General features: G+C 42.3%; 1 protein-coding gene across 4 annotated transcripts in view; it reads right to left on the bottom strand.

Annotated features, from left to right (window-relative positions):
* The window catches only part of reln (reelin), a 101,785-nt gene extending 75,584 nt beyond the window's left edge, over window positions 1-26,201 (bottom strand). For all 4 annotated transcript variants that reach the window (XM_086299049.1, XM_086299051.1, XM_086299047.1 and 1 more), the window contains exons 1-2: window positions 25,662-26,201; window positions 2,272-2,379 (exon numbers count right to left, since the gene is read on the bottom strand). In XM_086299049.1, coding sequence (XP_086155175.1) covers window positions 2,272-2,379; window positions 25,662-25,914 — 361 coding nt within the window. In that variant the 5' untranslated portion in view covers window positions 25,915-26,201. The remainder of the gene's footprint in view (window positions 1-2,271; window positions 2,380-25,661) is intronic.
* Window positions 26,202-27,892: the final 1,691 nt, after the last annotated feature.

Raw genomic sequence — 27,892 nt, 5'->3', positions numbered from 1 at the left:
TGCTCACATCCACACTGTTTTTATGACGTGTAAAAAGCAACAAAGGATGACACAGAAGACTGAGGGGATTTCTCTCTGTAGAGGCTATTGGGCAGCCATCGTGTCTGCTTCCTACCACAGCTTTGACCACACCAACCACTGGACATCCCAAGGCAGCGAGTAAAAACACTAACCTCTGTGTCCACAGCTCCCTGACTTTGTCTATTTAGTCCACTTTACATCTTTTTTAAAACCATTGATTCCTTCTTTGTCTCTCTCTTAGGATCTCTTTGTTTTGCTCTTCACCTCCAACAACACAAACACAGCCAAAAACAAAAAGAAATCTTCTCTCACGCTTCATCTTAAGCTGCCGTTTCAGTCTTTCAGTGATTTATTAGCGATCTTCTCGCTACAGTGGTTTCATTCTCCCTGTGCTATAGTTCATGCTAGTTGCTGGACTGATACATCTGCCAACCACATGTTCCCCCCAGCCAGCCAACACTTCACTTCAGCTGAACAGTTGGACTGTGTGTGTGCTCTTGAGTGAAAGTTGGTGGTATTTCTATTGAACGTGTGCATACGCATGTTGCAGTCCATTGTGTAACCGTGTCCCCCACGTGGCTTCATTCAGAGGGATTAGAGCCCCACCTTATCCTGCTCATAAACACTATGTTCATAAAACTCCCTGGTGGAGTTGCGTGACCCTCTTGCGCTCAAAGGCACATTTATATTTGTCACAACACTGGACATGAAGAGGCATCACACTGTATTATTGTTCCACTGCATTATCTTCAAAGCATTTTGGGAAAACGCTGGCTCTCTGTTAAGTCACCAAGTTTCCATGAGCTTATTAATAAAGGACGTTCTCTTTAGGAGAATGTCTTCAGACCTTCCAACGCTGAGCAGCCTTCAACGGCTAAGTGGACCACCATGTTCTGCAAAGTTTCTATCACTCGATCATAAAAAAAATCCCAGTGTACCTCAAAAATGCGCAGAAAAATTAATCGAAGGGAAAATAAAACCATAAATCTATTAAATCGTCATTCAGAATCTCCTCTATGACAAGACTGCTCTTTTGCATGTGCCTGCTGCTCCATGGAGTCCTGAATCCCACAGTGGGAGGGGTGGCTGGAGAATTAGAGCAGAGAGACAAAGTGCAGAAAGCTCTTCAGCTGAGGACCAAATGTCTAACTGGCACTGCGAAACCCAGACAGATTACACATGCTGTAACGGAAGACTTTGTAGACTTACTTAAACACACATCTTACAGAAAGTCACCGTTCCACAAGCTGCTGCCTATCAGGGTAGGCGTATCCTTAAAACTTTTCAAGTAATTAGAGTGAAGCTAAGGTGACGCAATCCGTGCTTGGATGCCTCCCCAGTAAACAGAGCTGCCAAGAGTGAAGAACTGCCCTGGCCAGAGTGAAGTCAAAGTCTGAAGAACAGTGGAGTTAGTCAGGATAAGGGAGCCCACTGCGCAGCAGTTCTGGGACACTAGCCCTGTTCTCTAAGGAGTTCTTTATAGCTGTTCCACTGCACCAAAAGAGCCCCCATCCGTGCACACAAGGGCTCCATCCGCAAATACTTCATCTGAGTCTACAAATCTTGGTTGTGTGTCCAAAAAAGAGTTGCACTTAATGCATTTCAGTTGCATGCTTACAGTGTAATTCGATTACAGTTGTCAAAAGTGTAAAGACTTATAAGTTTAGCTTTAATCTTTTAAGGATAAAGAGAGATTCAATTTGTATCATTAGAGCAGAGCATGCAGACAATGCAAAGGAAAGGCGGACAAAGAATAAGATAAGTTGTTTGCAAACTTCATCCAGTTTAATAGCAACATCTACCACCTAAACTGTTGCTATATTTGCATCTCTGGATAAAAAAAAATTGTAAATCAGCCCGTCCACTGGGCCTTTACTCCAACATTTGGCAAGCTGGCCTGGTGATCACTTGTTATTTTAAGTTTAATCTTTTAGAAAGCTCTACATTTGCTGCTTTGCTCTTCATATCTATCTCATATTCAGTTTTTTTTTTGTTCTCTCAAACATCAATGAAAACCCATCTGGCCGAACCCTTGATCACATCATCCTGACTCCTCATCCATCACGACCTGTCATAACCGGAGAAGGGAAGTGGCCTTATGCTGAGTCTGGGAATGGATGTGGATCACTGAGCTGGATCGTAATACTCTGTGGTCCCAGCAGACACTTCTCGGGGTATCTGAGGGTTTGCTAGTACTAAAAAGCATAATAAAAAAAAGCAGCTTGTATTGGCAAAAGAAACAAGACTCACCAAAGCCAAAAGCAGCTGGAGCAGGAATGGGAGCCGACTGGACTGGTGTTGAGGTGTAGAGGCCAGTCACCAGGAGACCATCGAAGGATACACTGGTGGAGATGGTTACTGAAGAGAGAGAGAAAAAAGGAACATGCTTACTGCTGGTGAAGCTGAGAGTTACTCCCAGAAACATTTGAAATATAATGCATCCAGCTGTTATTTGTTTCACCACCCCTGTATTAACACCTCAAATGAATACAGGAAGATGAACTGTGAACGCCGATTAGGTGTCAGAGATCGCAATTACTAAGTTGCATTTACGCTTCATTTGCAGGCTAAGCAGATAATTAGCAGGCGTGATGTACGTGTGTGGACAGGATGTTTGGAAGTATGTAGAGCAGCTCACTAACGTCCTGCTGCTAATCACATCAGGTGTTAGCACATGGAAAGGTAAACTGGCCATTAAATGGGATGCCAACAAGACCAAACACCCTGCAGGAGGAGAGGAGAGTGCATGGAGGTGTTAAAGCAAAATCTAGAAGGTCACTTGCACACATATATATATATTCAGACAGAAGTAGAAGCATTATTAAAACATGTGCTAAACCAGGGTATGAGTTACTTTAAAGGTTGCTGAACCAGAAAACAGCAGAATATCCCCACCTCACCTTTTACAGAGAAAAATGGTGGCAGAATGTAATCTACCTCATCCTCAACAAATCACAGTGCTTTAATCAAAGCCTGTCGTATTGACAACCATATTAGAACAGACTGATGAGCTAATTGGCTGTAACCCTGATAGCTTTGCTAAGCCTTTATTCTTCCCAGCCCACCACAAACAGCCACAGATCAGAAAACTCCCGGGAGTGTGTTATCCAGCTGAACACATCTACAGCTCAGTGCAGCACGTTAACTATTGATCCACCCGGTAAACAAGGGCCCTGAGTGATGGGACCACAGAGTCAGCTGCATCACTGGAGGAAGAGGGCTCAGTCACTGGACTGTTTCCAGCCAGACAGAGCAGAGTACAAGGAACAGCCCGTGGCTCAAAGGAGGAACACACACACCCCACCAAAAAAAAAACAAAAACAGAAGACAAAACCATTTTACACATCAGGGAATAAAATCCTTTGCGGCTGAGAAAGATGAAGGCATTGTTGTTTCCTGACCCTGGAATCCCCCTGCTTATGGAGGAAAACTGAATGGGAAAATGAGGCGACACCCACAGCGAGACTGTGTTTTAGTAAGAATAGCAGCATGTCAGTTGGGTCTCAGGGTGTTCATTCTTCTGGGTTTGGTGCGTTACACTGTGGAATTCTGGGCAGAGCTGACTCCTGTGTGGCCCCGTCTGCCTGCCTGGCTGTCTGACTGGGCGACTCCATTAACATGTCCTCGCACAAGACGCTTGTGCGTGTGTCTCTGAATGTGTGTGTTCGCCGCATGTCTGTGTATGTCGGACGTGTTACACCCTGTCTTAGGAGCAGAGTTCAGTCCATCTCTTCCCTCCCTTTCTCTCCTCCATATCAAACCCTCAATAATTCATCCCACAACACTCCTTACTGTATCCGGACGTTTCCTCCTTTGTTTTTCTGTCGTAACTTTTGCACAGGGATCCAGCACTCCACAAGGAGTATATACAGGGTTTACTAATAGTATACACACTGTACATACAACTTCTCTCTGCTCCATTACAGTATAAAACAGTCGGTTTTGTACTTTTTTATGTTGCTCTGATGATTTCTCTGAGAAACATCCACTCAAGTAACAGGATCTAAAGCTCATTTCAAGGACTTCCACTTTTTTTTCCAGCTGCTGGCATCTCCTCACAGATAGGCTTTTAGTTCCAGTTCTGTGACACACTGTTTCTCAACTTGTCGCAATTTAAATGTAATGAGTGAGCCTAATTTGGGTTGAAAGGGTTAATGTTATGAAAGGCCTATTTTAAAGCAAACCATGCAGGTAACTAAGTATTTTGTCATGGTCCCCTTGGTCTGCTTTTTGAGTCGCTTTACACTTTTTTAAATTTAGTTTGTTTTTCTAGTGCTTGAGGTTTTTAATTATCGTTAACTTGAGTTTTTGTTTCCTGTTTTGATTTCTTTATTATTCCAGCATACAGTGAGTCTTTGTTCTTGTTACTGTAGACAGCGTGTTTTGGTTCATGTTCTGTTTTTTATTCGTTGTAGTTATTTTAGTCGCCTCAGCTTTTCTTTCTCTGTTCCTTCTGTCTCATCTTTCTGTTACTGTTTCTGTGGCTGTTATTAAGATCTAGTGTCAGTCTTATCTCTGTGTGTAGCGTCTCGTCTCTGGATTACTTCCTGTTTTACTTTGACGGTTAGTTATCCTTCATGTCCTGTGTTAGTTCCACTTCCTGTCTTTCCCCCCCCCCATTTGTTTTCAGCTGTGTCTCGCTCTCCACCTGTCTCAGTCCTCCATGTATATACACAGTTGTGTCTTACCTTTTGTCCCTTTTTGAAGTAACATATTTTCCAGAGGCTCTCTCTAATCCCAGCCCCAATTATTACTTTTGGACTTCTGTTTGTTTCTCTATGGTTTTGTAATTTGGGACTTAATAAAAGGTTTGTTGTTCTTGTTATCTAACTCTTGGTGCCTAAACATAACCAAATACTTTTTGCTGTCTAAACCTAATCAGAGAGTAAAAGCAAAAGTTAAAAAAATAAAAAGAGCGATAGACTGAAAACAAAACTAATTAGAGAGTGGAGGAAAAAACAAAGTGCAAAACAGACAGCTCACAAACCAGACACAAACCACCGTCTCCAGTGATTTAATTCACTGCCAATTCGCCAACCTCCAAATGAGGATTTTACCGCCCTATAAAGAAGGAAAATTACGTCTCAGCGTCCGCTGAAGCCATCGGACTGCACAGCTCTGCAACCCCAGCCGCATCTGATGGAAAGACTGTGATGCCCTGGGATGAGAACGCGCTCAAAATGATTGCGTTATTGACACTTCCTACATAGCAGTTCATATTATTAATTGTGTATGGAAGAGTAATTTTTTTATAGTCCCTGTCATCCACTCCACTTTGCAAACTTCTACAGCACAGTGTAAACAAGATATAAAAACACCAGTTACGCTTTATTTCTATTTCACACTTGATGACTGAGTGGTTTTTTCATGGTATCGAGATTTTGTTTATTTGTCTTGACCACATATCTGCATGAATGTGTATGTGTAGATACTGGTTTGTTTGTTTTATATGTCAGAAATAAATGTTATCATGGTCGCAAATATTAACCAGTCAAAAGGGAGAGCTGTCTGCAGTCCCTCCTGGTCAATATAAAAAGCCTTACACTTAAAATATAGACGATTGCTTTTTTTAAAATTTAATATTAGAAATGCTTGGTTGTCCACAAAAAGAAAAAAAAATAGCTGGCTCTAATAACACTCTGTGAGCAACAAGTAATTTCCTTTTGCTTGTCTGCTCTGAGCACTGCCAAATTCTATCAGCATGTACAGCGTGTACACGAAGCTGTATTTTGAGAAAGATACATATTTTGCTTGGCAACAGAAGCATTATCATATTCGCTCCATGTTGCTCAGTGCACCTCTAACACATCCCTATCTGCAGAATGCAAAGAAAAGGTCTTTCTTATTAAAAAAACAGAAAGAAAGAAAGCAAAAAGCAGTTATCATGTTCATACTATGCATAAATGTCCTCCTCATTTGTGCTATTTTTCTATCCCTCCACGAATACATTACCCATTCAACAAATCCGTTCCACTGTGTGGTTAAGACATGTTATCAGTCTTTACATTATGCAGTATTGATCCAAGGCCATGGCATGAAGCAGTATTTAATGGAGTAATGACTGAGTTTAATGGACTAAGTTGGACCAGGCTCAGTACGCACAAAACGCTCATTTCTGCACTTCCATTGACCTGCATCACCAAGGTTACGCACACTCCATTACTCTCCACAGACAACTTTACATGTGCTGCACAAATACAGCAAACAAAAGACTTTTTTCCCCCTGCCTTCATTGTGCCGTTTCTCTCTTTAGCCGCGCTTTACACCTTTCCTACAGCTTCACTCCCATTGAGGAATCGCTGTAAAAGAAAAATCCTCTTCCCTGCACTTTCCCCATCAACTCCTTTCTCATGCATTTTCTGCTCCCTCGCAGCAGTGTACCTCTGTTTGATGTAGAGCATGGGGTGGGGGAGAAAGAGTGGAGAGGAGGAAAAACAAGAACAGGGGTGAAGAAGGATGGAGAAAGAAGGGGTACTGGAGTGGCCCGTGGAGAGCAGCACTACCTGATCAATACAAATCCAGGATCTAAATTATTTAGAAAGGCCTCTAACAACCTTCTCTCACTCGCCTGTGGAATGCATCAGACAGATGAGCCAATCAGATCAGATCAGATCAGATCCAATCACCTGTGGGGCTGCTTCACTCACGAGCACACACACAGACACGCACACAGATCTAAAGGGAGGCCTTTGATGGTAGCCTTAACATTCTTGTCCATACTTCATTTCTGAGCAATGTTCACTTGGCCGAGGGGGATGAGAAGCCATGAGGCGGGCAAAAGAGGTGAAATTAATACCAACAGTCTCATTCAACACGTAGGCAGGTTCTGTGTTTTTGGGTATGTATTTTTCCATGTGCATTGTTTCCTCACATATGAACAAACCGAGTGTCAGGCTAGTGCTGTTCATGCAAACTTCTATATTGAACTTTAGGCTTTTTCCTGTAGTAAGGACTAATCTTTGGTTTACATGTCAAGTGCACACTTAAAAAAAAGAACAATACGTGTGTGTTAACTCTGTAGTTGCTGTATCAATTTTGACTGCTAGCTTAGTAAATGGGGATAGGTCAGTAGATCTTTAGCATGCTTTAGCATGTGTCTGAGCAGTTTCTGCTGTGTGCATGTCCTCGCTCAATCCCGTGCAGGATACAGGAAAACCCTGCCTTAATGTTTTCTTTCGCTAAACCTTTGCTATTTAATGCTTTACAACAAGTTGGTATTTTACAGCATGTGGGCCGGCCGCTACTTGTTTTTTAGTGCTTCTGTTCTTAATTAAATTTTGGTTATGTGATTCTTGTTGTGTTTAGGAAAGAAGAAGAAGGTTTCTACAGACAAATGAGCTACTAAACATTAACAAGGCCTGCATACGTTGGTGAACCTTCATGTTTCAAATTTCAAGAGGCACACGCTAGGTCCAAGTGTCATGCCTGCAAGTGCTCTTGACTTAGATCTTGCAAAATCCTCATTACACTGTATGCATAGCACTCATACCCACATACAGATTCTCATATTTTATACTGGAACACACCACAGAGCACATCTCTTGGCCCTAAGCCAGTATGTAATATTGATGGTGCGATGTGGTATGCCTCATTATAGACACACACAACCGTGCTACCGCTCAACTATTGATGGGCCCAGGGCTTTCTTCACTTCCTGGGATCCACCAGGAGTAATGTTAGGGCACGAAGTATCAGAGCACCACACACAACGCAACAAAATACACATCCTTTGCTGACAAGTCTCTCAGAGATCAAGTAGGCACACACACACACACACACACACACACACACACACACACACACAGAGAGAGAGAGAGAAAACACAAAGTGATGACTAAGTGGTAATGTTAAACTAATCTTCTGTGACAATCTACTTTGCAAAAATATGTTCACGAAAAACTGCGAGTACATAAAAGAAAAGCCTACTTTTCATTTAAATGTATGCATGTGCTAAACACTACACTACTTGTTCTGTCTGAGCAAATCTTGGTTTGAATTTGTATGATTAATTTTTCAGCTAGGATTCTCGATGAGTTCTTGTAGCCAGCTGCTAACCAAGAACAACAGGGCTGCATTATCATATCGCCTGAGTGCATTACGCTCTCCTGAATCCTATAAAAGCATTCTCAACATGGGAACAACAAGGCACTGGAAGAAGACAGTGAATAGGTATTTACATTTTACAAGATACTACAGTATGGTTTTACACTAGTCCCAGAGGTGTGCTATTGCCTTTAGACATGACTGTAACGGTGCTAGACAAAGAACCTGGTTTTTTCCCCCTATATATAGTACAAACAGTGAGAGGAGAGCCATGAATGATAGAAGGTTTGGCCAATTCCTTGAGAAAAAAATGGGTGTATTAAGCTGTCAAACACAAACCAAATGCTCATGTTGGAAATTCCAAACTAATGTGAATGGATCACTGTATGCTGGGTCAGCAATTACAACAGGGTCCAGAAAAATAGCACCCAGTGGCATTTTAAAAGCCATGGTAATGTCTCCTTATGGTGCAGCAAAGCATAATCGGTACTGTACTTGGCAACATGTGGCATGAGCTCATTCTTAGAAATAAAGAAAAAAAAAGCATGGGAAGGGATTAAACTAGAGCTGGACAGGAAGTCCTGGAGGTCTCAAAGAAGACCTGACTTACATCACGGACAAGTGTGTTTGCATTGAAGTGGCTATGTGGTTGGCATGGCCTGAACAGCTCCTTTCTGCTCTTTGTGTACAGACACACCCACCAGTCTTTAGCCTCACCCAATTTCACTTCACTTGCACAAGTCTCAAATAAACCTATTGAAAATACCTAAAATGGAAAGAAATGACTTTAGAAGGAGGTTCTGACAAAATCTGATACAGCTGCTCCCTTTTATGCCAGGGGCTGAAAGTACAGCTTAAAGAAGCAAGAGTCTGAAAAAGTCATTTTAGCAAGACATCAGAGTACAGACAGTGCAAGAGAATATATTATCAATGAAATTCCCTCCATCCCAGGAGGATGCCCTTTTTGTTTCCAAATGGATGGAGGTTTTCCTGGCAACGATCTGGATAAAGATAGCCGACCATCTGACCCATATCCCACTGGCAGACACACACGTGCCCCAGAGAGGACCAGGAAATGGAGGCCAGATCACAGGGAAGCTATAGTTCCATCTGTTTCCATGGCCATGCCAGTGTCGGGGTGCCACTTCACTCTGAGCTTCCTGAAATGGTTCAAACTGTCAGTCACCTGACCGTGACACCATGAAGGATAGGTTGCTGTTACCAATGACAATGAAGAAAGCAAAGATTGGAGCTTTAAATGGACAGCGTGTTCGTGGCCATCTGAATTACCCAAGTCTAAGTCTCTCCTTACAGCTTCAGAAGATTGTGTGGGAAGTGTGTTTCTGCACATATATGTGTCATGTGGCGTTCGAGTCAGGTTTTAGAGGCATCATTCCATTGCGTAACCTTCTGGCACCACCCTGGCCTGCTGGCACCGCCATCTGCTGCTGTGAAACACTAGATCACAGACGACCTATCAGCCACAGAGCTTCTACAGGTCTGCTTAACTACAACATGTATAACCTTTTCTGCAAAAAGGCTCAGAGAAAGCAGTTTTTCCTCTTGGGAGCAGGATACGTGTCCTTTCATGATCACTGCCAGAGATAACAGCCAATTTCTGTTCTCGATCCAGTTTCTTCTATTGAGGTTCTACTCTGTTTACCAAAGAGGGGAGCTGAAGCCTTTACTGCCCGCCTAACTTGGCTTCACCCCTGCAACAGCCGTGGAGAAAAAACAGGAGCGAAGAGGCAGTTCTGTCACAAGCATCCTGTTCCTCACACATAATCTGCCTCACAATCACACTTCATTGTGCAGCTCTCATACAATGCATACAATGTTCACTGTGAAAACATGAGCAGGTGTGTACGGGATCCACCAAAAGGATCCTCGGTAAATTATTTTACAATAATCGAAGGTTTTCACATTGTAATATTTATGTTTCTACTTTAGGGGCTTTTCCTTTGTTAAGTACCACTTCCACCATCTGTAAGTGTTTTATGTCCTTTTTATTCGTGGTGCTAAAATGCTTACACTGGACTTAGAAGGAATACACAACCCCAGTGGGAAGGCATGTCCACCAATCAGCGAGGCAAAATAAGTCATGACAGAAGAGACTTCATAGCTTAGACAACTCAAAGGCTGTTCTCTTTACCTGAGATTAGCTTTGATAGCACATCATCTCTCTGAGCTTTTAACATTATTCATTATTTCATTGTACAGAGGCCTCAAACTGCACGCAGATCCCGTATCATTACCCAGCTCTGCTTTGAGACTCATAATTGGTTTTGATAGGTTGCACTTCTGTTACCTGGTCTTCATCTTGTTAAGAAATTTTCATATGATGAGAAGCATGAGATAAGAAAGTGATTGTATGTACAAGGGGAAAAAAATGCAAGAAATAGCCTAATACAACTGTAACCTAAAGCAGCAGGCCAGTGTTATATAAATATAACTGCTAAAACAAAATCCAAAACATTCGCCATGAAGGGAATGTTGTTCAGCGTCAGATGCATAATTGGTGGTTGCTATAAAGGGTTATATTGTAATCGGGTTCAAGAACACCATGATTCTTTCCCTCTGTCGCGTGGTGGCTGCCAGGACTGGAGAGTGAGCTGTCCTTATGATCAACACCATGTGTTCTGTAGACAGAAAAAAGCTTCAGCTATCCAGGCCTGACAAGCAAAGCGTCTTCCGTCACTTGTCAAAGCCATCCTGAACATGCAAACGTGACATGAAAAGCCAAGGTGATCAAAATGCTAATCATGAAACTGACAAAATATAATCACATTAATGTTGGTAAAATGTTACAGAGGGAAGCTGCGACTGCATATGCCTTCCAGAGAGAAAATCCAAGGAATGCAGGAAAACATTAAAAGCTGAGTTAGCCTGAAAAGTTGGGTAAAACCCAAACCACAACTTCTTGCATATTGCTGAGACACACAACACACACTGACAAATCTGTACTGTAATATAATCCAAACTTGACTCTAAACTCATCAAAAAGACACCTGATCGTACAGTAATCTGCTTTCACAGCAACACACAAACAAATAGTAACCACAGACAAAAACACAGACCAAATCCAGACACTGGACATGCACAGCACTGTTGCATAACTCCCTTTCCATCTCACCTGCTCCACTGGGAGCTACCCTATAGGAAAAAAGGAAGGAGACAATGAGGGCCAAGCTGTGAACTGTTAGGCATAACGTCAATGACAGTTTTGATGTCCCAGTCAGGGACACCAGGTTGCTTTGTTTAACCCTTGTATGGTGTTCGGGTCTGTGAGACCCGTTTTCAGTTTTTTTCAAAAGAAAAATTAAACAATTAATTATTTTTTCAACCTGAAATTCATTGGCTTTGGCTTATTTTCTGTGAAGAACATAAATCCGAACAAATTTTCAATGGCCTCATACTGTACCTCCCCCCACACATTTACATTACATACAAGGTGTTCGGGTCCACTGGACCCAGGTCTAATAAAAGTGTTGAAAGTGTAGGTCCTGTGTTCCCACACTCTGTCTTCCTCCTTTCTGGTGCTGCTGATAGTGTTTTCTTCCCCTCCTGCTCCCGCACAAAGTTGCAACATTGTTGAAAATTCAACTATCAACACCGTCTGCTCTTACACCTCACACATTTTACCCTCTTTCTTGAGGGATCCAAATTTTATTTTCTCATACCCTGTCCCACACTGGCAAATTAGGGGCATAAATATTATAAATAAGACTTTGCCAGTGTGGTTCTTTATCACAACTGAACAAGATGGCAAAAGATGGCGAGGGCCATCCAATTGATTTTGGAAGAGAGAGGGGCTTTTTATAACATTTTATAAAAAAAAAAAAGAAAGAAAAAAGAGAAGCACATTAATTCATAAATGTGATCTAAGGTAAAGGGAAAAAATTAACCATGTTTGCTGTTCATATGGCTTGTAATTGGGATGAAGTAAACATCTGTTGAGTAATTTAACATAAAATTGTTTGATAGTGTTAATTTGGAAAGCCAAAACTCTAGCGGGTCCACCAGACCAATGAACACTGGCTGAGTAATAAAGATATGAACACCACACAAGGGTTAAAAGTTGTTTATCATATTTCCACAACTGGTTTATCTCCCACAAGGAGTGTAAACTAAACTGTTTCACAACTGAGTCATCTGTGCCAGGAAGGCATCTGTCAAAGCAAGGCCTTGAGACTTTAGCCCAACGTAGAGCAGGGATTTAGATGGGCATTTAAAATGACAGAGACTAAAACTAATGACTGAAACATTTATCTGTTTTGTTTGGCCTACCAAACTACAACTTTTTTTGACATGCCAGGAAAAAAAGTAAAAATTATGAAGCACAAACTTTGTACTCTGTCCAGTCAATCAACCAACCAATGGTTGAAACACCAAACACCAAACCTCACATCAAATGAAAGTTAAAGCATTTCAAAGGCTCTAAAATTTCCTACAGGCCTGCATATCCAAAACACTTCTGTCTTGCATCAATGCATCAATATAAGTGACAAGGTGGTAAATCCAAAGTAAGACAACAGAATTTGTAATGTATGTGTGTTTTGCACTCTTTGGTGTGAAGATGCTTAGATTTGGAAATCAGTATCTCAATCTTCATCATTAAGTGGAATCAATTACAAATGAAGAGAAAGAAAAAAAATACTTTCCTGGGTAATAATTTCCTGGGTTCAGTACAGATAGCGCTATAAACAATGTATGTGTCAGGACTATTGGAACAGTTGAGACACATTTTTTCTAAACACAGAGTCTATGTGGCTTCTAAACCCCAAAACACGTTGCGCCAAAAATTTGTCCACCCCAAGGATCGGGTCTGATTTATACATCGGGGAAACCAAACAACCTCTGGCAAAGTGGATGGCACAACACAGAAGAACCACCTCGTCAGGCCAGGACTCTGCAGTCTATTTACACCTACAGGCCAGTGGACACTCTTTCAAGGATGAGGATGTACACATCCTGGACAGGGAGGAATGCTGGTTTGAGCGAGGAGTCAAGGAGGCCATTTACGTGAAAAGGGAAAGACCATCTCTGAATCGAGGAGGGGGCCTAATGGGAACATATTTTGCAATCTTACAATGCTGTGATTGCAGCCATTCCCCAACTCTCTGTGAATGGTACTCATGGCCATTGATCAGTGGTCTTTGATCAGTGGTTGTTGATCAATGGTCATGAGAATTTGCATATTAATGATCAAGGAACTGACCTCACAGCCCATTGTTCCTTCAGTGGGCTGGTTTCAGTCATTGTACAAATGTACTGTTTATAAGGTTGTTGAAACCTGTAGTCGGCTGAGACTGAAGAAAACGCTACATCCAGATGAACAGAATCAACCTTTTGGGATGTACGCAAAGAGTCAGGTAGTGAAAAGTTTTATTTGAGAGATAGTGTGCTGTTGGAGACACACAACACAGACTTCACTTCACTTTCAAGGAGACAAATAGACAAAACCTTATAAACGCCAGTGTCTTGGAGCCGTCATGTTTTATTAAAATGAAATCACACTGCTTATATTGAATTATTTCCAACTGAGATGAAATAGCCTAAAAAGTGAATATTTTCATATTGTTTGTGAAAAAAAAAATCTTTTTAAATAAAATCCTGCTGTTTAGTGTTTCCCTGAATTTATATCCTCATATTTCCAACATTACATATTCCAGACTCACTAAGGCTTATGAGATGAAAGAGAATAAGTAACACCAGGTGCACCTGCCCTCGTCTTAGCCATCCTCATGGGCTGACACATCAAACTGCAGTTTTTAATCAGGCTATGAACGTGGACTTTTGAACAGTTTGAGCCTCATCAACAGAAAAAAACCACAATGTGCCCACTTCATGTTGAACTTCAGCTGTTATGACTTCCAAAAAGCAGGTCAGCTCTCTGTCCATGCAAAATTCATGGCTTTTAAAACTCAGAGTTTTTACACAATACAGTTATGTCTTCTAGGGAAAGCTCTTGACACAGAGTGATGGAAAGTAACAATGGGATATTTTATTAACCAAGGCCAGGATAAAAAATTATGTATTTTTATGTTTTTAATCTGATGCACAGAATTCGTCTACAATGGCTCTTTTTTTCCCACCTGTGCCTGTAATACACTAACCTAGCTTTTAATGCCTACTGCCCAGGAACATCTGGACATGGCTTTCTGAAAACACAGCTGTTCTGCTACTACTGCTACTGTACTACTACTGGATGCATGTGCACACAGGAGCTCAAAAACAGTATGTATACATCTGTGCTCCGATATGTGCACACAGGAGTAACTCACACACATGCTTAGTGTATTCTCGGCTAACAGCAGTCCCGACCATATTCCTACTATCACAGATTTAATAGCGCTAATACGAATAATGGAACTGTCATTTCACAGAGGTTCACTTTTCATCCCAGCTCTGTCACTACATCTTAGCGTCTTTTCCACACCCACTTTTCCTACGCCTTTCTGCTTACACAACATTTTCCTCTATTAATAACACTTGTTCTATGTATATACTTGGGAGATCGTGTTTATTTTTTAACTGTGAGTTATTTTGTAGATTATGCTTCTTTTATTCAGAACAGCAGTACATTACATAACCATATGCTTCGTCAACACGTCGGCTTATCCGTGATTTTTTTTATGGATCAAAACAGTTAAAACAGTTCATCAGATTTATAATGACTTTAACAGTCATCAAAAAGTGTCCTCTGAACCTACAGGTCTCTTCCTGAAAATATACAAGTGCACACAGCCAAAAGACAACATGATAGCTGTTATTCATCTGGCGAATATGAATTCCAATTGTCAAAGTCTTTCAAGAACTCAAAGACTTCCTGGCAGCTGGAAAGGAAGTGCCACGCTATTTTGCTCTCAGCTCCCTGCTCTTTCTTGGCGTGAAAGTTACAAATTATGGCCAGCTAAGTGAAAAAGTACTGACATCAGTCAAAGTCTGACACGCCTCTGTAGCTTTTGGGTATGAATGCTTGGTGGAAGGAGAGTGGCACGCTGGTGGGGAAGGGGCTTGCATAGAGCAGAGGGGATGATTGATTTCTAATTAACAAGCTGGTTGCCATAATGAAAGACTAGATGGTCTCTACTGGCAGCGGATCAATGGGGAGTGCTTCCTGTGACATCCAGTCTTAATCACACCAGCACAGCTTGCTAAGAATGCACTTATTGCTGAAAATTAATGCTTTCATACTCTCACCATCTCCCCTTTCTCATCCCCACCTCTTTTCTGTCTTAACTTCCACCTCAGACCTCTGCTTTCACTTGATAACAGGGATCACTCAATTACTATCGCTCTGCATGTGACAGTGACGTGCAAATAAGCTAATGTGTTGAGTCATTGACAAATGCGATGTCTGTGTTCAGACAAAGTGGAATGTGCTAAGCTGGTGCAATAGGTATCTGGTGTGTTTGCAACCATAAGTATTTCGGTTAAATACGGTATTATGAAAACAAGTCTAATATTCCAGTCTGCAGTAATTTAAAAGTGACAGTATGGCTCTGTTTCTGGACCTCCCTGCCCTTCCACACGGAAAGCTGGAGAGCAGTAGAGACACCGAGAACAGAACACAGGATCATGGACTAATAAACACTAATGAATGATTAAAATGACACTTTTTAAGTCAGATACAGCACGAAGGAAGGAGCTCTGCTAGGGGTGGGCTGCAAAGTGGCTTGCAGATACACAGCAAGTTCAAGCAGCTTAAAACAGCTTAGATAAAATGCTCTACATGAATTTTGCATACAAAAGTATTACCTGAACTACCAGCTCATGTGGACTGACACTGAGATCAGCTGGTCTGATTTTTGGGCCCTCCAAATAAAAAACACTATGCCACATTTCTGAGTCATGTCTTCTTTCCCTGTGGCTCCAAATCACCCCCAGCTAGCTACGATCCACTGAATGAGTGTCAGGAAAACAAGTATTTCCCTGGGATTTATTCTAACTAACACGTTATTTAAGTTAAACCTATTATGATTATTCCACTGAGTGAACACATACGATGTAAAAAAATAAATGTAATCTCGAGAAGGAGCTGTGGCTTCGGGAATGCTAAAGTTGTGTTTACCGCGAGTTCACACTTTCACTTTATTTATTTTTTTAAATGAAAAATACAAGGGTGAGAGAAACTGTGTCTTTTTATTGGATATTGTCAGTCTCCCTCGAGTGCAGCAAGTCTGGAAGGTGAGGTCTCACTTAATCTTTAGTTTAGACCTCTATCATTCTTGATTTCAGTTCCCGGTTCTCCCTGACAGGCAAGATACAATCAAACACCTGATCCACAGGGGTGTACGACACAGCTCAACTGGGTATTCCTTGGCAAAAAGAGACCTTGTTTTATCTTTTGAAAAAAATATGTCACTGGCTCATTGATATTCCATGTTTTACGGGCTTCTTATCTACTTGGACAGATTTTAAAGACATTCTTTTCTTAAGACTTCTTGAGTAAGTAATGACTAAAAGTGATCTTGGATTTCAGAAATGTAGCTGATGAACCACCAAAAGCAAAAATAGATGTTTGTTGTTGGGGTCCACAGGAAAAAGCTCTGAGGAAGTTTCAATTTTCCTGAGTCAGAACTCACACATGGCGTAATGGAGGCTGGAGGTTTGAGGTTGCATATTTGGGAACAGCGGGGAAATGGGAAGCATTTTCAAGGACGGAATATGTGCTTTTCGATGTGCCGATCTGTAATCTGTTTCTGCCAGCCTGCTGTGTTTTTCTGGGCAGAGTGGGATAGTCGTTTGAAGGAGGCTGATGCTGAATGGGTGGGGGGGAAGGGGCCAGGGCTGGGACTAATCCGCCTGTGCCACACGGCGTGTGCCCAGCACCCAGCCAGTTGCACCAAGCCGCCTCCTCTGTAGTGGGCCCATTGGAGCGCTACAAGTCCCTCTGAATGCTATCAGCACAGACGACACACTGCCCCCCAAGCAGGGATTACAGTTTTCTCAATGAAGCTGCCAGGAGGAGGGTCTAGAGCAAAAAGAGAAGTAGAAGAAAGAGGCGGAGGTGCACAGTGCTCCATCAGCAGCCTCCTTTCTCTTAAAGGAAGAGGCCATTGGCAAAACTGAGAGCAGTTGGTAAAGGATCCCAAGAGAACAACAGAAGGATTCATCACTTTTCTCATCCAGTTTTGAGCCACTTTGTACCCCTTGATGAGAATCACCAACACTGTTGTGAGGCAAAGTGGTAAGGGGGAGTTTGAATAGACACAGAGAACTCTTAATGCCACGTGTAGCCCTGTTATCTGAGACTTGAGAAGGAAATAACTTTGTAAATATATTTACAACCACATGTTAGTTGAAAGTGAACATCAAAGAGGCAGAGGAAAAGGGAAAACTGGAGTGTGCAATTATAAAATAATACAAATAATTTGAATAGACTGCAGAAGGGTGAGTCACTCATGTTTTCTATTAAAACAACTTGAGCAGTAAATACAATGCGGTTGATACTCTCCCTCCCTCAGGGTTTCGAGTATTTTGGCTATTTGAGTTGACGCTCTGTTTCTCATTATACTTTATCATAGAAACTGATACATGCAGCTGCCCCAGGAAGTATTTACGCAATTGAACTTCACTTCTAAGACACGAGATAATTGCATTCGACGACAACATGTGAAAGCAAATGGCATTTGTGTTAAAAAATGAACAACAACTGTGAATAAAAAACATTCTGCACAAAGAAGTTGTGCAAGAAGTTAAATGAGAATAAATAGAAATAAAACATACAAAGAGGGTAAAATGTTTTGTCATCCAATACCAATGCCACTAAAGGCAGAACGGAATTTCAGTCAATCAATCAGTTTGACTGGTTGACGTTCAGCTGAAACAGTTGCGCTGAAAGTTTTCTCCATGTTTTTTTTCTCCACAGTATACAATAGGTGCTCGATGGAAATAAAAGACTTTAATTTTCTCCTCAGCAGGGGTATGCTGGAAACCCTTTCTGCAAAACCCCCCCCAAAAACCCAAGTCTCTCACTTGAATAATTTTAAAAATGATTTAAATTTATATTCAAAAATCCCCAACGCACTTCAGAGTTTTTATGAATTCATCAGACTTTGACATTCTCTCTACATGTTACCAGATTTCTTTCCTTTACTTATTGTTCAAAGTTCTGTGTTTTTGCAAAGGTAGTTTTCCATTCCTTGAGCATGGTTTCCAAAATGGGACTTGTACCCAAAATGGGTGTAGACAGGGGATAAAGTGGGATTTGGTATATCGGAGAACCCCCATATTGGGTGTAGCAGTGCAGGGAAAAGAGTACATAAAAATAAGTCACATAATAACTTGCATTGTGAGTTACTGTAGATTTCTCTTTGTGCACAGGCTGTCATCAGCTGACCTGCTACTCTAATATTCACTGTTTTTTTGTGGATTAAAGGCTGATTTCCAAACCCTTGACCGTATAATGTTTGCATAAAAGGTAAATTAGGTGAGTGAAACTAATAAACATCATCCCATTAAATATTATATATAATAATAATTGCTACCTTTGATGTAACCATACTGAATCACAGTAAACCTGAAACACTGTTGCAAACTAACCTGAATATCCGGCAATAAACTGCCTGGTATTTTCTTTGAATAACACAAAATTATTATACTTCAGTTTGTGATGTTTCACAAAATGGAAGAACACAACTTCAGTAACGTGTGCTGTACACATCCAATATCCGACTTAAAACCTCGAAAATGAATGAGGACATTAAATAGAAGCTTCACATTTCCTCTTTATCAAATTTCACGTGTTGAGCAGTTACTTCTGAAAGCAAGCTCTCTCCCATCTCTCCACTCCTGTCTTACATCTTTCTCCATTTCTGACACTGTCACATTTTCATCTCCCCGGAAAGTACAACAGCTGCTGATTTAGCTGGCAAAAACGTTGCCCAGAAAGTTTGTGTGTTTGGTGATATTTAGAGCTGCTCGAAAATTACATGACATTTAATAAAAAAAAGAAAAAGAAAAAAAGCTGTACTCCATTTATGCTTGTTCCTCTTCTGTGGAGCTAGCTAGTTTCTTAAGTATCTAACTTTCCTCACATCTGCACCATGAACACAGGGATGAGATGAAAGAAAGGATGTGTTGAAGTTGTTAGGAGGCTGTGGGATGTCACTCTTGTCTTATTACTGAGTAAATATCTCCAAGACATAAAAAAAAACAACCCTAATTTGACAGTAACCAGCCTATCAGAGCTACAGGTTTATCAACTGAAGGTGCTGGAGCATCCGCTTTAAATCTTAGATGTAGGTCTAGCATGCTAGTTTGGGTGGCTTGGATGCTTGGAAGACATTTTGCTCTTTATTTACTGCTTAAGAATCAAACATTGAACATGTTTGATTCTTCCTCTGTGCTGTCAGAACCCACAAACCCTCTTGCTAAACAGATCTATGGAACTAAAATTGGCATGTTACTCAGTGCACAAACTTTTCTACTCCACATGAACTAGGAAAAATAAAGAAGACAGCATATCCGAAAAGGACTAGTATGCCAGCATTTTAAAAGAATCAACAATGACTTATATACATAAGACACCAAAAACTTCCAGATGAAATCAGAGCAAACACATGCAGAGAATTGTGAGCTGAAGCGACACGCTTTGTGTCAAAGCAAACATAAGAAATCAAGTTTACAAGTAACATGGATAAATAAACTTTTTGTGCAAATAGAGAAAGAGGGACGCTATTTTACGCAGTTTTAAAAATGAAGCTGCTCTGCTGCAAAATGTCTTTTGTACTTTTTTCTTTTCCTTTGTCCTAATTCTTACATTAAGAATAATGACAAATTAGACATGCCTGAATGCGTTTTTAAGCAAATAGCAATCGTGTTCACAAAGTACAGCCATTGTCTTCCCACACTGTGGCTTCCATTAGCTTTGTTTACTGCTAAATCCTGAGAAAGTCACCACCAAGAATGCTGCTAAAGTGCATCAAAGGTGGAAAAGCTCATAATGTCACTATAATTGATGTGGTTTACGTTGGCTGCAAAATGTGTGCCAGGAGTGGAACATGCTGGTATTTGTGCTTTCTGAAACAGAAACCCACACACTTCAGAAACAGACACATGGGAAATGCACTATTTGAGGACACGTTAGGACAACGGGAGTCTAGTTTCTGCACATCACATCTCGTATTATCAACATACAGACACTCCAAATCAGCCCCCCCTCTGCCTCCCAACAGACAAACATGCACTCTAGCATCCTGAAAATCCTTACAGCCACTCATCTGCCCACTCGTGAAAGTTAATGAAAACACAACTCACATGTGCTTGTTAGGAGCTTTCTTGTTTTGGCTGGAAAATGAATCCGTTGAGGAAATTGAAAATAAAAGATGTAGCAGTTCTGTGCCGCTTGGCCAGATAAGACTGGCACAGGCGCGCACCTCTGCCTGGCAGGGATCCACTCACTGCCTTCAATTTTAGTTTTTCTACCACACCTGGCACCACGCTGGCATCATTCTGGCACCAGCCAGGCAACGGCTAACAATGTAACTGCTATCTAAGGAGATTTTCTGTGCTCTGATGCAGTAAATCAATTTTCCAGAAATGTAGCTTATAGGTGGCATCTGCGCCATCTCAACTATCACGGCTTGAATTTCTCTGCTGCAGCCTTTCATTGACTCTTTATGAGAAAAAAGAAAACAAAGGCGGCAACAGAGAAGTGTGTTTGTCGCTGCAAGTTTATTATTATTTCTGCAATGTCATGCGTTTGTACAGTATGTTATAATAGCTTAAGAACATTAATAAGGAAATATATTGGCATAGCAATTTAGCCCATGACAGCAGGAAAATACTAACTTATGTTGCGATGTCATTTTGTAACACCGCCACAGAGAATTGTAATAGCCCGCTGATCAGGACATTTGTGTTTAGCCAGCGGAACATCTGACCTGTCTCTATGTCATGATGGATCACCCACCAAGAGCTGAGTGCTGTGCACACAGCCAGGCGTGCATGTGTGACAAAGGGAAGATTCCCAATGAATATCCATTCTCATTTCTCGCCCATCTGCTCCTTGATATAAAGGAAACTGGCATAACTCAGAAAGCACAATGGTTTTTAAATGGTGTCATTCAGTGTCCACAAAGACAGAACACCCAAACACACCCAAAAAAGCCCATACAAACAGTAATACACTTGACACACTTCTCTCTACCCACTGAAGTGACCTATTCAAACACAGCAGCAGGAGGCAGAGAGGCTGAAGGGCCAGGAAGCTAATGAATGCACGGGTTTGGACCACTTGAAAGTGCTTGTGCTGTCCGCATGTTGCTTTTTGCTCACAAGAGAGCCCTATTAAACCATTAGCCCCTCGCCCCTCACTTCTTTCCCCAGTCTTGCTCACGTTTACGCTGTTCCCAAAACTGCATAAAATCTAGGACAGTCTTTAAATGGTTTGCTGACCAAGGTTTCTTCAAGTTTTCTTAGTCTTGTGAAGTGACACATACAAAATATTACATGTAAGGGGAACAGAAATGTAAGGTGGACAGAAAAAAAAAGTTCTAATCTAATCTTCCCAGGAACAGAACTCTAAACAATGCAGCACTGACAAGAAGTGGTCAGAGGTCAGAAAGCAGACACTTAACAGTCCTCAGAGGTTAAGTACTGCAGAAGGTGCTGATGACATCCAAGCGGCTGCCATAGTCACAGCAGATTGATGTCATTTGGCCATTCAATCTGAAGCCGGCGCGTGCCTGTTTGGATAGTCTAAAGATGGGCCCTATGTTTGCAAGACATCTTTCTGGGGGTTTACTAGCATAATGTGATGTAGGCAAGATAATATTTGCTTTTCTACAACCCTTCTGGGGCCTTGTTCTTGTGACCTTCAATTCAACATGTTGTTCTACAGACATCAGTCAACAGCACACTTGCAGAAAAACTCCCCCAACCATGACGAGTAATCAACTTTGCAGATAGATAATGGCCTCTTTCACTTTGCGAGGCACAATGAGCTGTTTCTGGCGACTGACAGGAGAGCGGACAGAGCAATTCACTAAGCCTAATCTCATAGGTTATCGTGGCATGAGCTGATGGCATTTTGTGAGGATGAATTTATCGCCAAACTCCCACTAAGAATGTCATTTAGTGGCAACGTCCAAATCTCCTTGAAATGTTGATTGTTTCTCTGGCTTTTTCAATCATTTGCACATGGAAAAGGTCCACGGACTAAACCATAGACAGATTAGGAAAGGCTGTTTCAGCATCTACTGACAACTCCTTTTCTAAGCAGCCGTCTTGTTTTGCCCCTTCCTCCTCCTGAGCGACACTGAAAAAGACCATTGTATGGGCTGTTTGGAACCTGCATGGTTGCGTGAGTGGCTCAGTGCTTCACAATGACATCAAGAACTGTGCATATAAAAGCAAGCTCTAGACAACTCACTCACACTTTCAAGTGGCACAAACAAAACGCAGATGTCCATACGAAAAGTCGTGGTACGATAAACATGACTGTGGGGGTTTTTTCCAAGAGTGTACGGCCATTAACACAAACAAATTGGTGCAAACACCTTGACATGAAAAAGACCCCAATCAATCTCACTGGCCCCATTTCTACCTATATACCTCCATTTGTCTGGCTGTTCTCTGCTGACTTTCAGAGGACACCACACAGCCCTTCTGTCCCCTCGCCAATCTGTGCTTTCTAATGAAGACCCAAACGCTCCACGATCCGGTGAAATGATGTCCCTTCAGTTCCGGATTTAAATCTAATGCTCTGTTTAGATCAAATCTGCCTGTTCCTTTTCTTCTCTCTGCTGTGTCACCGTGTTTTCTTAATGTTATTGTTCATCTGTGAAGACGAACACGCAAGATTTCCACAGCAGGGTGACGAGAAATGACAGAAATGCAAAACAGCTTTCTCTGATTAACTGTGTTTAGAAACCGTGCTCTGGGTTTTGTATTCTGATGTTGCTTCTTATAAACATGTGGTTGCTGTATAGAGACCGTCGCTGACTCCCAGAGCAGTGTTAAAAGAGGCCAGGCGGCAAATGAAAAAAATGTTTTAACATCATTGAAATAAAGAGAGCTGCTTCCCGAGTGTATCAAGAGTAGTTCAAAAGGGTCATTTGGTTATTTAGAGGACAGCCTTAAATCCCAGTGTGACCTCACTTTTTTTTTCTTTTTTGCTTCTGTCTCTTTATTAAAAGATAAGGCTCTACGTAGGCAGTATGTGCACACTTGGCTTCCATTTGTCTGGAATAAGAAGCGACCCTAGAGTCTGAATGTGAGCAAACAAATCTCAACAGACCTTTTCATTTCTCCCCTTTTGTTTCCAAGCAGTTCAGAAAGTCCCAACAGTGCTGTATTTCTGTTTTGTCCACAATGACCCTGCCAGTACACCCACCCTCTCAAACATTTCTCAGCCTCTCTTGGTCATTTCATTCTGATAGCTAAACACCGTAATCTTGTCTACACATTCAAAAGTACACTGCCCACACATGGTCTTATCACTCAAAAGCAACAGAGAAGCAAGAGGCAGTGAGGTCAGGTTGGAAACTCAATTACTGTGCGGCCACACTGAATCTTCCTCTTGCTCTGCGCCAAACGCTGAGTTAGATTTCTGAAACACTCACCTCCTGTCTCTTTTATAAAAGATCATCTATCTCTTTCCTTTTCTGTAACTTTACCTCCATCCACTAACCTCTACCTCTTCTCCTTCACAGTCTTTCTTCAGTTTTCTTTTCTACAGCTTCTTCAACAAGCATACAGCCAGAACCTCGAATACTTTCCACCCCCATTTCGTTCAATAGTTATATCACACATTGCTTTAGAAGATTAAACCAAAATCTAATCCAAAACTAACGTTCAAAAAGCACAGAAAAACAGGGGAAAAATATAAACCACTTAAATACACAAGCTTATTCCCAGAAAACACTTTGCCTGCTCTATCATATAACGAGAGGATGTCATTTTTTTGTCTTTTTCTATCACTCCACATTTAGCAGGGCATGCAGACAGATGCCCGTCCTCAGTCTCACTGCTGTGTATGTGTAGCCCCTCAAAATCCACTCAATTCCTACCACGATGAGCCTGGCAATGGCTGTGGTAAGAACATGCAAGGCTGGCTGTAACCATCAAGGTTTGAAAAGATGAGAGAGGTGGAAAAGAGACGAGACTGGGATTGCTCACGATTGCACAACTATGCACACAGCCAGCAGCATTTCACTTGCTCGCTTGCCATTTTTCCCTTCCATCCCCAAGCAAACTCAGTCAAAACCCTGGAAATGTAACAATGACCTGCTGCCATGTGCCAAAACATGGGACAGAGGCGGGGGGGGAGAAAAAAAGTGAGCAGCTTGGAACCCTGTCATTTTTCTGTGCAAGCCCTGCTGCTGGTATCTTATCGGCTCAATCCTCTCATCGTCATTTAAATCTCCCCCTACTCCATCCGATCCCAGTCTTGGCCCTATTTAAATCCCTCCCTCCTCCCAGTCCACCACATTTCTAATGCTAATTATCTAAACCTCTCTGTGCGCGCTTTCCCTCCCATCCACCAGCTAGTTATTCAAATCTCTCCCCACCCACTCTCCCTACAAGCCCGGCCCCAGTTAAAGGTGCTTGACTGAAGGGCTGATCCGGGCTGTTATTTTTCCGACATAGAATAATACTGCTTCATCCTTTCCTGATCTGTTTTCCTGCCCTTTTTTTCCTTTCTTCATACAGTTACACAAACTCTGAATTGAGAGTTAAGATAACTGGATTCCGTCGTCAACAATAATGTATTAAATTAAATCAAATACATCAGCAAGGTGCACGCAATGCATGTATATTTAGGAAACCGTATATGGTGGACACATTAAAATGTGCATACATCAATTCTCTGTTAAGATGATAGCTGCGTGGGAATGTAACCTTAGTCGGTCTGTGGTGGCCTGTTAGGGTCACCGTCCCCAGTGTTAAGTAAGGCGAGAGCGAACGAGCAGAGTTTGGGGAGGTCAGAGGGGATCTGCTTTCCAGGACCAGGTGCCGGCACAACAGTGTGGGAAAGGGGACACAAGTATCTGTCTCCTCTTCTAGTCGAAGCACGATTCACTGATTTCCTAATCTTTTCTCCCTATCAGTCAGAGCATCTCTTTCTGTGGTGCTCCGTTTTGTCCATTCGCACTCGCAGCCTTCACACTCTCTCTCACTCTCATTCAGTTGGAGGGATCTCGCCGTTAGTCCTGTGGAGAAGCCACCTACACATGGAGCATCGGGATCAGAGGAGTCCCACTCAGCATCACTATTTATTACAGTTACATAAATGCTGGTTTCCAACAACAGCCACCTCACAGAACCTGTTAACTCCCATGTGCACACGCAACAGCCGCACGAAACACCTGCACGAAAAGGAATTAACTGCACCCGCAGTGTGCAAAATTCTTGTTCGATAAGTTCGTTGTATGTCTTACTGCAAAGTGCATATTATGCATATTGCATTTTTGTAGAAATGAATCATCAAAAAGAGATTTTTTTTAAAATACACAATTTTATCAATTCAAAGCATTTCTATTTTACTGATTCCTTATTGACATCAACATTGCTGAAACAAACACATCCCATTCTCTTTTCCATGCAGAATTTTTTAAAAAAGTGGACACCTTAGGGGGTGTGCTCACCTTGATACTCCTGTCCAGGGGTGTAGGTGGTGGGGTTGCCTGTAATTTGGAGGGTGAGAAGCACCTCTCCCCCACCTTCTGCTATCCCGGCTCCCTCCAGCTCACCGTGGTGGGTGCACAGGAAGAAGAAGGGGTTGAAACGGGGGTAGAAGCTTGCAGGGGGAGCCCCGAAATCCATGTTGCTGCTCCCCAGGACGAGGGCAAGCAGGGCACAGCCTAAAGCACCCCCAAGAGAGGCCCGCGCCATGGCCATCTGCCCTCACACCACGCGAGGGGCTGAGGGAGTGAAGGTGGGTGAAGTGGCAAGGAGAGTGATGGCTGGGAGCAAGGGAGGCGCGGGTAGAGCTCCAGAGGGCAGGTTTGGAGTCCAGAGATGAGTCGAAAGTCCAAAAGTGTGTGGGTGAGAGTGTGCACGTCTTGTGTGTGCTTGTATGTGCAGTATTTCTGTGTCTGAGTGTGTGGGCTTGGTCGTCAGGAAAACTGCTCTTCTTTTTCCTCTCCCTGTCCTACCTCCACTCTCGGGGAGTTCAGAGCTTCGCCTGTGCTGTCCTGCTCCGGCGTTTAAATACCTCACCCCCTCCCTCTGTTTCCCTCTCTCCTCCCACCCTCCCTCCCTTCCTCTCTCTGTCTCTCGTTCGCTCCAACACCAGCTCCACGCGTGCTGTATGCGCTCTACAAGACGGCCTCCCTCCTCTCTCTCATCCAGCTCTTCTCTCCTCCCTCTTCTCCGCCAGTCTATCACTCTGAATTTTTCCTTAATCTCGTTCTCCCCCTCTCTTATCTCCTCCTTTTTACCTCTCACTAAACCATTCTGTTACTCCATATTGCACTCTTGTATCCCTCTCTGGAGACCTTGGCGGCCTTATCTCTATGCATCTGTTAGTTTCTTCATCCCTAAGCAGCCCTCTGACAGATCCCTTTCACTCTTCTCTTCCTTTGTCTTTTTGCCCATCCACCAGACTGTCTCCTCCTCTCCCACCCACTATCACACCTCCTTTCTCCCTCCCTATTAAGCTCTCTTCACCTCCCTCTCCTTCCCTTTCTCTCTTTCTGCTGTTCTCCCACTTTGCCCCTCGATCTCCCTCTCCTTCTTCTTTCAAACCTCTACCTCTCCGTCTCTTCTCTCATCTTTAGAAGTGCTCGGCATTTGTTTTTCTTCTTCTCCTCTGTCGCTTTTTTTTCATGGGTTTTCCATGAGAATCTCCTTTTCCACAAGATTCTCCAACTTTTTTTCCCCTGTCAGACTAGCCCGCGCCACCGTTCCACCCTGCATTACTCCACCACCAGCTGATGGATAAGTATTCGTCCAGCACATGCATATCTTCCCTTTTCACCTGCGAGTAAATACAAAGAACCTGTATTACAGCCATGCGACTCTCTTTCTCTGCCCATCTCTCTCTTGCTCTGTGTGTAAGTGATACACTTTGCACCCCCCACCACCCAACAAGCATTCCTTCTTCAGACCTTGTGGAGACAAAAACATTTTCCAGATATATGACAAACACATAAAAATTGTCTCAGTGGCCGCACAGTTCCTTTCATGGCACACGGCCAAAGACAAAACAGACACATGAAATAAATTATTATCAAAAGGGGGGGGGGGGGGGGGGGGGTGGACGTAAAGAAGCTGTTGTTACCACCAATTATTTCCTCTGGTGTTTCTCTTTAGCTGCCTGCTGGGTTTGTGTTGCATCAGTTCCTATTGCAGACATAAACACTCCCAAGCCAGCTAGGTACACACAGACACACGCACACTCACACTCAGCAGCTTCATGTCCAAACAGCCTGACTGACCCACAGCAAGAACGCACAACCAGTCCTGCATGGGCAGCTGCTTTCACAGCTTAAACGCTGCACCAGACACACATATGTATGCACATATACAGATACAAATACACAGTTGCACAACGAATCAAAATGCACTAAAGAGTACTCTTGTTTACAGACAAACACACAAAGAAATATAGTAAGTGGTTCTGTCAGTTTCTTGTTATCTCTATGTTGATATAATGACTTATATTTGGCTCTTGCAAAGTTATTCACCTGCCAGGGCAGCTGCAGCTCACAGACCAGCTCCAGTCAGCGTGTTTATCCACATTGCAGTCCAGACATCCAAGACGGCTGGGCAAAAAGACAAATATTATGCAACTGTAAAGGGAAGCTTCACTCACTTTGTGGATTTCTATTATAGTGGTCAGTCTGATTTATAATAACTTGTGAAAAGTGCCAGA

This window comes from Aulonocara sp. 'chitande type north' Nkhata Bay, linkage group LG7 (assembly GCF_057382095.1).
Source record: "Aulonocara sp. 'chitande type north' Nkhata Bay isolate Kocher_YH1m ecotype deep benthic linkage group LG7, A_spYH_male_GT1.1, whole genome shotgun sequence".
Taxonomy (NCBI): domain Eukaryota; kingdom Metazoa; phylum Chordata; class Actinopteri; order Cichliformes; family Cichlidae; genus Aulonocara; species Aulonocara sp. 'chitande type north' Nkhata Bay.
Note: the sequence above shows the minus strand (reverse complement) of the source record. Positions and strands in the feature narration are given on the sequence as shown.